At 29.4% G+C, this 13,670-nt stretch overlaps 1 protein-coding gene across 2 annotated transcripts; it reads right to left on the bottom strand.

Annotated features, from left to right (window-relative positions):
• Positions 1 to 1,065: 1,065 nt before the first annotated feature.
• Positions 1,066 to 4,178, bottom strand: LOC109861261. Of its 2 annotated transcripts, none has more exons than XM_020440818.1 (5): positions 4,120 to 4,178; positions 3,254 to 3,491; positions 2,295 to 2,527; positions 1,366 to 1,594; positions 1,066 to 1,251 (listed from the first exon to the last, which is right to left on the bottom strand). In XM_020440818.1, exons 2-5 carry the CDS (start codon positions 3,426 to 3,428, stop codon positions 1,214 to 1,216), a joined length of 675 nt encoding a protein of 224 aa, XP_020296407.1. In that variant the 5' UTR covers positions 3,429 to 3,491; positions 4,120 to 4,178; the 3' UTR covers positions 1,066 to 1,213. The 2 variants fall into 2 exon arrangements, with proteins under 2 accessions (XP_020296407.1, XP_020296406.1); XM_020440817.1 differs by having other exon boundaries at positions 4,100 to 4,169.
• Between the last annotated feature and the right edge of the window lie 9,492 nt (positions 4,179 to 13,670).

The raw sequence follows: 13,670 nt of genomic DNA on the forward strand, positions 1-13,670 counted from the left end.
CAGACATGAGTAGATCTAATTCTATTATTGCCACCATTATAAACAAAACACTGTAATTATAAGGTTTTTTCGGATTGTATAAATTGTTTTTGGATTCTATATATATATATATATATACATATACATATATGTATGTATGATATATATACATGCATATATACATATATATACACACACACACACATGAGGAAACATGACAACATATACCGCATTAATTAATATGATTTCATGAGAAAATTAATTCCAAGAAATAAAAAGTGTTATTACAAATAATTACACTTATCATATAGTAATGTATAGAATAACAATTTAATAGGAACAATTTAATAGAATTCGAAAAAACCTTATAATACAGTTTTTTGTAATGGTAGCTGTTTGTCATAATCGGTAGTAATACAATGAGGTAGTTACAGTAGTTGTAAATAGTTGTAAATTAGTTGTAAATTTATTTTTTATAGCCAAACATTTTGAATATATATATGTATATACATATATTTACATATATATACATACAAGTAATACACATATTTATTATATATTAACTTATACTGTAATATATATCCCGGAAAAAAATGGATTAAATCTAAGATCTAATTTAAATCTACGAGATAAAAAAAATGGAAAAAGATCTAAGTAGATATAAAGTAAATCTAATGATAAATAAAAGTGTAAATTTACANAAATTTACTTATATTTATTTAGATCTACTTTATATTTATTTAAATCTCATTAGATCCAATATAGNTCTAATTGGATCTACTTTTTCATTTTTTTTTATTTCGTTAGATTTAAAGTGGACCTACTAAGATTTAATCCATTTTTTCACGGGATGTTATACGGTACATGTTTATACGGTATGTTATCATTTAATATCACAAACATAAAAAAAAAATTTGAAATCGAAATAGCTAAATCATACAACACTAAATAAAGACTATATCATATAATAAAAGTTAAACAAAATCAAAAAGAGTTTTAAAACAACAAGACATATTTGGCATAAAATGTCTTTGGCGTGATTAAANCGAAAATAAAAAAATACTGGAGTATACTCTATAGCTTTTATAAGTATAAAAAAATATTGAAAATGTAATATATAGTTAATAATATAAAAATTAATTATTTTTTTTAATTAACATCATTTTTTGCTGCTTGTCTCTTCAGTTCGCCGACCTTCTGCGTCATTGCTTGTTTGATTTCTTTTATACTCTGCTCAGGCCAATGTTTCTTTCTGGAACTTAATTGAAAAATCTATAAATTATAAAACAACCTTTCATATAAAACTTATATTTTTCCTAAGTTTGAAAACATTTTTCAAATATCATACTTTTATATTGTTATATAGATATAAAATTATTTACACACCAATTATGGCGTCTTTTGCAATGCCGTGTAGGCAGTTTACTTGTATCGGCGGATTTTGTCGTTTTGTCACTCTGGGACTTTGACCTTTTAACGTTGAATTTACAATTGCCTCGGGTTTAAAAACCGCAGGTATTAATTGCCGAGCAANATGCGATGCTTTTTTTGCCGTTGAAAGAGCAGCTTCTAGCATTCGTTTTTTGCAATAAATACCGGTTTTTAATACAACCATCTAGATAATAAAAAGGTATTTATGTTATATTAAAGAGTACTCTTTTTAATTTCTTGCGAGTAAAATAAGAAATTGTAGTAAACAATTTTAAATAACGAAATTGACGATACCGATCGAAAGCAGATTGAAAACAGCCTGTAGTGCTTAATAATAATTCTCGAGATAAATTTACAAACATTTACAAATTCTCTACAACTGCGCGCTGCATGTTTTGTCGACTGAAAATCACAGCTGTTAAGTATGTAGAACTAGAAATGTAATATCACAAAATCAAATTGCTAATTAATTTAATCAGGATGGGGAAGATTGTAGAGATGCTTGTAAGCATAAGAAATGATTAAAGTAAGTAGCAATTTAATTTTGTGATATTATATTTCTACTTAACAGCTTTGTTTTAAAGTTTGACGAAACATGCGGCGCGCAATTGTGGAAAACTTGTAAATATTTGTAAATTTACTTAGACAATTATTATTGAGCACTAAGATCTGATTTCGATCGGTAATCGCCAATTTAGTTATTTAAATTTGTTCTATATACTTCCCAATCATATTATATTGGTTATATTGTAAAAAATTGTAGTGTTTTTCTAAAATTTCGGTCAGAATTTTCTTGTAATTTATGTCTCATAAAATATCAGAAAACTAATATGTATTCAAAAATATAAAAATATGAAATAGAAAATGCAACATGAAAAGCTTACATTATCGTTTGCCCAATCGGCGCCAAAAAGTTGTGCATCGTCGTAATAGTTTTCGACTTCATGATCGCTCATATTATTTGTGTTTTTAACAAGATGATCTTCTATTGACTCCTGTTTTTCCTCATCCTCACTTGCAACACTAGCAGTTTCATCATCCTCACTTGCAACGCTAACAGTTTCATTTTCTTTTACAAATTGTCGTTTCTGGGATTCGGTATTGTTATTGTTATATGCTATTAAAGAACATTTACATAAATGAAAAACTTTATCAACAAGTTTCTTTGTAAAATATTAACTTTTTTTGTAAAATATTATGCTTATATTTAATTCTTTCTGTATATAAAAACCCTTAATAAGTATTTCATCTCTTATAGAAGTATTTTTACTTTATCATAAAAACAAGCCAGCATACAAAATAATTTATATACTTATAATGTTCTAAGTAAACATGTTTATTAAAAAATATAAAAAAAAGAATATTTAAAAAAATTCGATAATATTCATGCGAATTAAGTATATAATATGTAAAACATACATTTTTTCTATCTTCAATTTTTATGAATTTGATGACATATATTCCAATTAAAATTCATTGTATACAATAAGAATTTTTGCAGAAAAATATTAAAAAAGATAAAATGCGTATTTCTGATGAAGAATGAAAATTTCTGATAAAAATTATACGAATCAAGTATAACAAACAAAAATGTTTGTTCCTTTAATTTGTTGTGAATATCATACAAAAAAACATTTTAAAATCTGCAGCTACTTATAGTTTTGGTATTTTTAATTAAGTTGTAATTTCCATGATTTAATCGTTGTACAAAGTTTTAAAGTCACAAAGAAAGAAAACAATAAATCTTTTAAAATTATATGTAGTTGAACAAAAGATATATTCTTTAAACATATAATGGAAAAGAAATTTAAAGTCTATAGAGAGAATATATTTCAATACATACGTAATGATGTAACTTCCAATGTGGATTGCAATTGTGTAATTTTATTGTTGGCGTTCTCTAACAACTTTATAAGTTCTTCCTTGGTAGGACTTTTCTTATCTTTTATCTCTTCGTCAGAGGAATACGTCGTCGAAAGACTTCGAGGCGAATTCATAGACTCGTCCAAATTCTGCATTTTTCTTTTCTTGTCACTTGTGACACTGTTTACAGTCTCTTCAATATTTTTAGTTTTTCTTTTCTGTTTATAGACAAACAATAATATTACTGTTATTAACAAAATATTAACAGTAATAATATTGATAATTGACAAATGATACATTTTAGCTGATTATAGAATCTAAGTGATTATAAGCAGTTATTATAATGTAGTTTATTATGTTCAGGATAATATTCTTGTTTAAATTAATTGTATTCATTATTTACAATTTTCCTACAAATTTGAACATTATTATTGCATTATCTTATTAACTTTATTTTCAAAAATTTTTATCTCTTTTGGTAGTTTTCAGTAACTTTTCGATTACGCTACAATGTCGTCGATTACACCATACGTCAACTAAGAAGAAATTATAGTTTATAGCGTTGACAAACCTGATAATTTAATTTATTATTTTTGGAGAATATAATAACATTATGAAAAATCAACGTTAATATACATTTATTTTAACCTTTACAGAATNGGAAATCACTATAGTTCCACTAAAACAGTCATAATTTAAAATAAAGACTACAATGAATTATAATAATACTCAAATCTTATTCAAGGAAAAGCTATAAGATTTTTGAAATAAATCTCCCGTTCTTTAAAGGTTAATGACAAATAAGAAATAATATATATGTCTTTACAAGAGGATTTATTGTTCTACTTTTTTCTCTTGTCGTCATTTGCCTTTTACTGACAAATTTGTCATCGCAGGGTTTCTTTATGTAGGATCCTTTACGGGTATGCTTTGATTTATTGCTCTTTTGTTTCATTTTATATTCTGTCTTATATGTCTTCAGTTCTTTTTCAATTGCATCTTGATCATCTATACATATAGAAAAGAAGTAAAACTGAAGAAATTCAATACAAGTTGTACATACTAAATTTTAAAGGTTAAGTCAGGTATTAATATACTAGTTATCAAATTAGAAACAGAATTAATACAAACCAAAACGAACCTGTAAACATAATGTCTCCAGTATATTGTTTTTTATTGTAATAGAACCGAACAGTCTCTCCTTTCTTTACTGTTTCATAGTCAAAAATGACATCTTNGTCATTTACTATGCAATATGACTCGTCTTCATAGCATTTTAAAAGAAACATTATTTCATCCAAAAGATATAAAAAAACACAAACACAATCTCGGAATCCGTAATTATTTACAACGAAAAAAGGTATATGTATAACCAGAAATCTTGGTGTGATTTCAATATATGTACCACAAAATGCACGAGATACAAGCGGAAACGCGAAAACGATTCAATTTAGGGTGCGTTCGTGGAGCGCGCTATCTGCGCTATTGCATCATTCTATCTTTATCGTTTGTTAAATCTAAAACAAAGATAGAATGAGACAATAGCGCGGAAAGCGCGCTCTTCNAACGCAGCCTTAGCTGCACTCAGTGCGCACTATATAGTGCAGCCAATCGAATTCGCTGACAGAAAACTGCGTGTTTTGTGCGCTTGAGCTGCCTCATGTTTCTAACGCTATAAACAACCAGTCGGTTACATATAAATACAAAAACAGACAAAGTGACAATTTTGACAAATTTTGGACAATTTCCGCTATGTACATATATATATATACAAAGTGTCTTATTTTAATTCAAACAGTCAATTTTAGAAAATAAATTCAGCAACNTTATGTCTTCCTTGAAAAGTAATGTCATAAAACTTTTGTAAGAAACTTCTTTCTAAAATTTCCGGTAATTTCCAGAATTGACGANGATGTCATTTTAAAATAGGACTCTATGCGTAATACATATTCACAAGATGTCTCTTTCCCAAATGTTTCAAATGTTGCTGCATAACTGTTGTTAACTATTATAATCTCCACTGATATCAAAGTAAAATAAACATTTAAATGCAAAAATATATCTGTTATTTTTATGTTTTTGTTTTTGTTATGAGACATATTTGTTTTATTTTGTTATAAGACGTATTCTATTCATAATGCACATTTTTAATTATTTTTCTTCTTATTTAATTCATAGTGTAGTAATAATAATATTATGATATATATTTTTCTCTTAGATTTGTTGTTTGTCATTTGAGCCATTGATAGGCCAAATTAACTCCACTTTTTTATTTTTTTCAAAGTTTAGTGCCAAAGCAATTGATTAATGATTAACTTTTTATATTTAAAATAAATTTCCTTAATAATTGGACTTAATATTACGAAATAACAAAATGTTTTTGCCGTAGAATAATAGACAATTTATTGTAAAAAAATAACAATTATTTCAAGGATATACTATTTTATGCATTTTATATGTCGTTAGATAAAAGCTACGTCTGTACTAATACAGTCTACAATGTTTATTTAAATTTTAAAGGGAATTTTAAAAATGATGTATTTCAATTTCCCCAATTTCTCGTTTTATAGAGTTANTCAATTTGGCAAATGAGCAGCTCATTTATCATGTCTGACGATAGTTATAATGACAATGATTATCAACCTAGAAAAAAATATAAAACATGGCAGATGGACCAAAGCATTCCGGTACGTGATATATGTGGAAAAACAATATATATTGGGTGAAACTACTAAGAAATATTAATTACAAAAATTACAATTTATTTCATATTTCTCATAGGTTCCCTTGAGGACAATATCAAGATATTCAAATTTGTCTTATTTAAGTACGGATACTATTGAAGAAAATGCAGGACTCTTACAAGAATCAAGTTGTGAAAACATTGACATCAGTAATACCAATGACGAAATAAATAACGATATTGTGTTAGAAAATTGCGTAATCAGCAATGACGATGATGATAGCAGTGTTACTTGGACCAGATAATGAGAATGATCAAGAGATANTTTTTGAACATGATAAATTTTCCACTTGTGCTTCGATGAGTAGTTCTGATAGCGGTGATATTACTCAGAATTACAGTGATAGTGATGATGACACTGAACTTCGAGTCGATGATTTATGAAAATAGTAGACAAACAACGGATGAAGCGGTTCTATCAGTTCTGCAATTATATATAAAACATAAATTGACCAAAAACGCTTTGAAAGATACATTAAAAACAATTTGTGACATGCTTCCGGTACCTAATAATATGCCTACAACTGTTTTTCAATTATTCAAATATATCACAAATTTAGCTCCTCCATGTGCTATCATAAAACACTATTATTGTAAAAACTGTCAGATATGTTATGATGATAAAACAGAGCATTCAATCCAAAAATGTCGAACGTCTACTGAGTGTCTACTGAGTGATGGAAATACTGCTGGTGTTTTTTATGAGCTGGATGCCGTGAATCAGATAAAATATTTGTTTGAACATAGGAATTTATATAGAATTGTACAACAACATAAACCTCGTGATTCTAATATAATTACTGACATCACTGATGGCTCAGAATATTTGAGAGTTAATTATTCAGAAGCACACAAAACAGGATTATACGATTTAACATTGATACTGAACACAGATGGTCTATGTCTGAAGNAAAGTTCCACTGGAAACTGTTGGCCATTAATGTTTACGATTGCTGAGATTCCAAAGAATTTGAGAAANAATTTTGTGATCATTATTGGAATATGGTATGATAATCATAAGCCTTCAATGAACTCGTTTCTTCAACCCTACTGTAAAAAATTTAAAACCTGTTTTGACAAAGGTGTGAATTGGATTCATCCAATAAATAAAACACAACATAAATCTAAAGTTGTTGTTCCATTAATAGTAGCTGATGCTCCAGCTAAGGCGCAAATACAAAACAGTTTAAATTTCAATGGACGCTACGGTTGCAATCTTTGCAAAATAAAAACTCAAAATTGCAAAATATTACCAAACAAGAAACGTAAGCGTATATATCCGTTTGTTAATGAACAACAGATCATCCTTAGAAATAGCAAGAGAATGAGAGTTCAAGGAGAAAAAGTACAAACAAGAGCAGTAAATAATATTAGGGGTACAAAAGGAATTCCCATCATTTTGACTCTTCCTCTTATTGACATTAGCCCTTGTATGGTACCGGAGTGTATGCATTCTGTACTTCTCGGACCAGTAAAGCAATTCACGAATCTTTGGTTTGAATTAAATGGAGAATGGTGTGTGAAAAATTCATTAAACAATATTAACGAGTTTCTATTAAAAATTCGGCCTCCTGATTCTTTCAACCGAATGCCAAGATCGTTGTCTCTCTTGCACTTGTATAAAGCATCCGAGTGGTATGTTTGGCTTTTATTTTACTCTTTACCTACAATGGCCAAATATTTACCGGATAAATATGTTCAACATTGGCTTCTACTTTCAAAAGCTATTTACATTCTNCTTGGAGATAATATTTTAAGTAAGGATATCGAAGAAGCAGAAACTTTGCTTAGGCTATTCGTAAGCTTGATAGAAAAGCTTTATGGGGACAGACAGTTAACCTACAATGTTCATATGCTATTACATCTTGGACTTTGCGTGAAGAGATGGGGTCCCTTATGGGCTTGGTCGGCATTTCCTTTTGAGAACTTCAATGGATTTCTTTCACGCATTGTTCATAGTTCTAAGCACATCGGACAAGAATTAGTCAATAATATAATAATTGCTCAAGGCATTCAAGTACTAAAAAATAAAGTTACAAAACTTGCATTATCATCAGAAAGTATTCAACATTGTATTATTGGTAAACCTTTAAAAATTGTCCTTAATGACATTGAAATCAGAAGTGAGTTTTTAACATCTGCAGGTACAGTGGATCAACTGATACAAATCGAAGGGAATGATGTACTCATTTACGGTCAAGCAAGAATTTTTTCTGAAATTTATACATCCCAAAGATATACACTTTTAAAAACAAACAATTACAACGTTGAATTTAAGCTAAAAAATGCTGAATCAAAACAATATGGTTTCATTAGATTATTTTGTACAAAGCTCGACAATGTGTTTTTCATGTTCCGCCCTTTAACGGTAATTCATAAAAATATGTTTTATCATCGAAACACAAAGACAAATTAAATCATATTTTACCAATAAAAGAAGAAAATTATTTTTATATTGTTCAAATAAAAGATATTGATTATATGTATAAATTAGTACGAGTGGGAAATTACATATGTAAAACACTACATTCGATGACAACGATCATGTAAATAATAAAATGTATATATTATGATGTATTCCGTAATTTTTTTCGAATTGGTTTTATTCTAATAAATCTATATTATATGCCACTAATAGTAAAAAGTTATTCTGTGTAAAATTTCACTTGATTGTACTGATTTTCATGCCTTTTTGTAATTTTCGAAAAATATTTTTTTTNAAATAGTCTTAATAGTCTTATTTTACGTCAAAAATTAAATATATTTGAAGATATAAATTTTTAACATAAAATCTATTGTTAGAATTTCAAACAAAATATTTTTACCNACAATTTTTTATTTATACAATAGAAATTAAACAAGGCAGCACGTATTAATATTAACTGCAGACTGAAATTTTGCAAGTATTTTTTGGCTATATTAGTACCGATCTAAGGGTTAATTGGGAGGAAAATATTTCGACACTTACTTTTCCCATCTTAATAACGGACACCTTAATGTATATATGTTTATTGTATTGTGCGTTTTTTGTCTACTATAATATTTTTATGACTATAATTTTTATGTACATTATACCATATATTACCATTTCAGCTCTCCTTCACAGAATTATCATCTATATTTGATGTAATGTTTACCATGGATATGTAAAAATTAATAATAATGATAATAAAAAAATTTTAATTTAATGTTCTATATTCTAAATCTATTCTCTACCGACACGATTTGTTTAGATCTGGCGCGAAATGTCTGGTCAGTTCTTAGCAGGTTTGATATGATCTGATTTGATCAGTAATATATTGCAAAATCAAAAACTGATCAAATCTGATAAAATTGAAATATGTCTAGCTGTGTCTGATCAAACCTGGTGAGATCTGATGTGTAATGTTTGCTCATACCTCATAAGATCTGATGTGACCAGATAATGTCTGATTAGGTTGGGAAAGATCCGATTGGATCTGCGATTTAATATCAAACGGCAGCAATGGTCAGATCTGGTAAGATCGGCTTACAGCTTTACATTTCTGGCTGGATCTGATCAGATCTGCTTATACAGATCTGGCGGAATAAAATTGTATCCGATCAGATCTGACTCTACCTAAATTTCAGCTTTTGTTTTATCTCATTTTATCAAATCAGACATAGTCAGATCTCCTCCANTTTTTCCCGGGTTGTTTTATTACACACACACCCACATTACATCTACTTTACAATTAAAAAACCTAAAAACACAATAAACACAAAAGGAAATGTTTTTACTATTGATTAGAACCTATATAATAATTAAATTAAATTCTTTGTATTAATTAATATTAAAAAATAAACATAAATTGCACTATAAATTAAATTGTAACACTTCCATTTATTTATCTTTCAAATTATTTTTCTTTTTATTTCTTACGTGTGAGTGTGTATGTAATAAGTATGTTTAAATATTATTTCATAAAATCGTTAAAGCTAAAGTTATATTTAAAAATAATAGTAATAATATAATACTAATTTATATGTATTGTATATAATATTATATGAAATTAATCTCTGTTAAATAAATTAAAAGTGTAAAGCATCAGTGGAAGGGATATCTTAGCAACGCTTTTAAACTTTGCTCTTTGCTCTGTGATTAGAACTTTATCCAATACGTGACGACGTGACTATTGTCATTCTTTAATTTTTGTATCGCCTATTACGATTAAAGCGCGATATAAATGATGAGTCATGCAGCGCNACGCATATAATACGATATTGATGGTTTAATTCTGAAAGATGCAAATTTGAAACATAAGAAAATCATATATGGTTGAATTCAGCGTAAAAAATGCTACAATTTTTCCTTACAAAAATTTTGAAAATTGAAAAAAAATGACGGGTGGGGGTAAATAAAAAAATGTTGTATAAAAAATAAATCCAACTACGCGGTTGTAAAGTCTATAAAATACTATGCAACGTTTATTTGAAACATTTTGTTTATGTTTTACCGTTTTGATGATACTCGCATAAAACAAAAAAACCGGTTTCTTTTCGAAGGGGTGTATCACTCCCCAAAGAAAGCACATAAGTAGAGATACTATGAGAGTTCTAATCCATGGGACTCTGAAGGGGGTGCGGGGTATGACGTCACAGAAAGGAGGGGTGACGTCACGCAAGGCGTGGCTCTGACGTCACAGGATATGACGTCACACGGCTGAGGACCCCTTTTATGGCGACTTCACACGCGCACCAGAAGCGACACGCGGTTCAACAATATGGCGGCGGCTCAACAATATGGCGATTCTAAGGTTTGTACTTGTTACTGCGGCATGATATTTTTAATGTTACATAGCAATATGGCGATTCCTAGATGTTTTTATATACCATGAAACAACTATTGCACATATTTTTTTTTGGCACGTGCCATTATACGCAGTGCGTGTAAAGTTGCACTTTTTAGCAAGAACGTGCACAGTTTTAATTGTAGCGCAAAGTAACATTTTTGAATGTCGCGCAACACTATGGCGACTCCAAGAAATATATGTTGNTATATAAAAAAAACAGCAACTATTGTATTGGTGCACATATGTCTTTCGACATGTGCCGCGGTATGTAACATTATACGCCGCGTAAAGTTGCAAATTTTAGCAAGAGTGTTGCAAAATTGCATTTTTTAATTTTAGCGCGAAGTAATTGTTTTAGCGAGAAATAACGAAGACGTAATATTTACTTGTTTGAAGGTTTATTCATGAAATATATGATTTTCATGCAGTACATATTTCTACAGAATAAATTACAGCAACTATGTAGTGTTGCAACTAAAAACTGCTGATAACAGCAAAAACTTGCTAATTGCGTATTAGAAAAAATAATGGAAAAATGACTTATAAATTCTGCAAAATATACACTTTTTATCGGATATCAGAATTCACCGATGTGATCAGGTATTAAACACAATCTCCTATAGTAAACACTGCTGATAACAACAAAAATACTTGCTAATTGCGTATTAGAAAAAAATGATAGAGTAGTGACTCATAATTTTTGCAAAATATGCAGTTTTTATCGGATATCAAATTTCATCAACTTGATCACAAATTAAAGTAACATAATTCTATTATATATTAAATTAAACAAATAAATGCTGGTGTCAGCACAAATTGCTAACTGCGTCGTAGACAATAACAATTGTTACATATGACTCATAAATTCTGCAACACTGCACTTCTGTCGGATATCAGATATCATCGATTTTGTCACATCATAAATACGCACTATGCGCAAAGTTGCAGAGGTGCAGTTTCTAGCGAGACGGAAAGTTGCAAAATTGCAATTGTTTTAGAGAAAAATCACAAAGACGTAGTATTCACTTTTTAAATTTTATTTATGATGGAAAATATTATTTACATGCATCATATATAACACCTTTTAAAGCGCATTCTAATAATTTGCAATTTATAATCGCGCTACTGTTGTACACTCCATTNTGATATATGTAAATTTTTTTTTTAATGTTGCTTAACAATAAGACAANTACAAGAAATATGTTTTTAGCATGTGCCGCGGTATGTAACATTATACGCAGTGCGCGTAAAGTTGCAGAGTTGCAGTTTTTAGCGAAAACGTGCACAGTTGCGGTGTTTAAATTTTTTTAGCGCAAAGTAACAAAGCCCATTTTACTATTCATTTTTCTATATTTCCATTTTATTAAGATTGTTTCTATGTATAAGCAGTATGTAACAATATACGCGCGTAAAATTGCAGAGTTTTAGCAAGAGTGTGCAAAGTTTCTTCATAAAAAATAGTATTTACATGCATCATATATTTCCACGAAAATAAATTTCCAAATTTTGTGTATTTATTTGTTATGTTTAGTATATTTAGTTTTGTCTTTGAATGTGTTNTTATGTAATATATGTATATTTATAAGGAAAGTCAGGAATCGGGGTAGAATCAAAGGTTGCACCGTAAAAAACTCACAGGTGTAGTATAAAAGAGTATTTATTCGTTTTGATCATATAAAAAACTTGATAGAAATCTAACAAAAAACAAAAGATATACAATATAAAAACTATAAACATATAAAACAAAAAGTACAAAATTAAACGTAATAAAAGAGATATGTGTGTGTGTGTGTGTGTGTATTTCCTGGCAACGAGGACATCCCTGTAACAAGACACATATATAATTAATTATGCAATACACAATAGTATACTTTTTATTTGGCTAATATAATGAGTACTTTTTATCTATTGTGGTTCCGGAGATAGAGGAGGAGTGTTGTTGGACATGTGAATCTCCTCAANTGCAGTGTTAAGTTGTTCTTGAATCCCCTCTACATGTTGTACCTCCATTTGGAGTATTTGCGTGATATCCCTGATGATATTGTTGGCTATAGTTCTGAAACAGAAAAATATAATGTATACTTTCTAAAACTAGTTAACCGTACGTGACAGTTGTATAAAGAGTTAAATATGTTATTGATGTACTTACAAGTTGTGAGGAAGATGACTGCCAGTCCACTCAAATNTGACCTCTTNATCTCTTTTTACAATCTCCTCTATTGTTTGTTGCAATCGGCGAATCTTTAACATTAGCGTATCNAGCGTGTTAGCTAGGATAAATGCCGCCGGTGCCACTGATTCGCCGATCTCGTTGCACTCTCGTACGATGTCCATGTCTTAGATGAGACTGAGTAGCAGTCATCAAGCAGCTTATCTTTTTATACCTTATTCTTTAAATGTATTTAGAATCTGCGTCTTTTCTCGCGTCCTGAAGGATGATGAACTTTTNTCAGACTGCTACAGTTGTACATGGTCTATCTTNTTGGCGCCAGCTCTGCGATTATTTTATACCGAAGTGCGCATGAAATTAAAAAGTACAACCATGTCGCAACAAGACGCTGTTCGTCGGATCATGTTGCATATAAACGTGCCAAAAAAATGCGCGAATGCACACGTGTTCTTCTCGATAACAAAATGGTTTATCTGCTTCATTGCAGTTATATAAAAGTTTATACCACCATGGCCAAAACTGACATATCGTGTAACACTAAAAAATACGAATCATGTTTAACCATAAACAAATCATGTTTAACCATAATCGAACTGTAAACAAACCATGTTTAACCATAATCGAACCATGTTATCATAATCGAACCACAAAATAAACCACAGACGAACCATGT

The sequence above is a fragment of the Pseudomyrmex gracilis genome, unplaced genomic scaffold, assembly GCF_002006095.1.
Source record: "Pseudomyrmex gracilis isolate BER0280 unplaced genomic scaffold, ASM200609v1 scaffold_664, whole genome shotgun sequence".
Classification (NCBI taxonomy): domain Eukaryota; kingdom Metazoa; phylum Arthropoda; class Insecta; order Hymenoptera; family Formicidae; genus Pseudomyrmex; species Pseudomyrmex gracilis.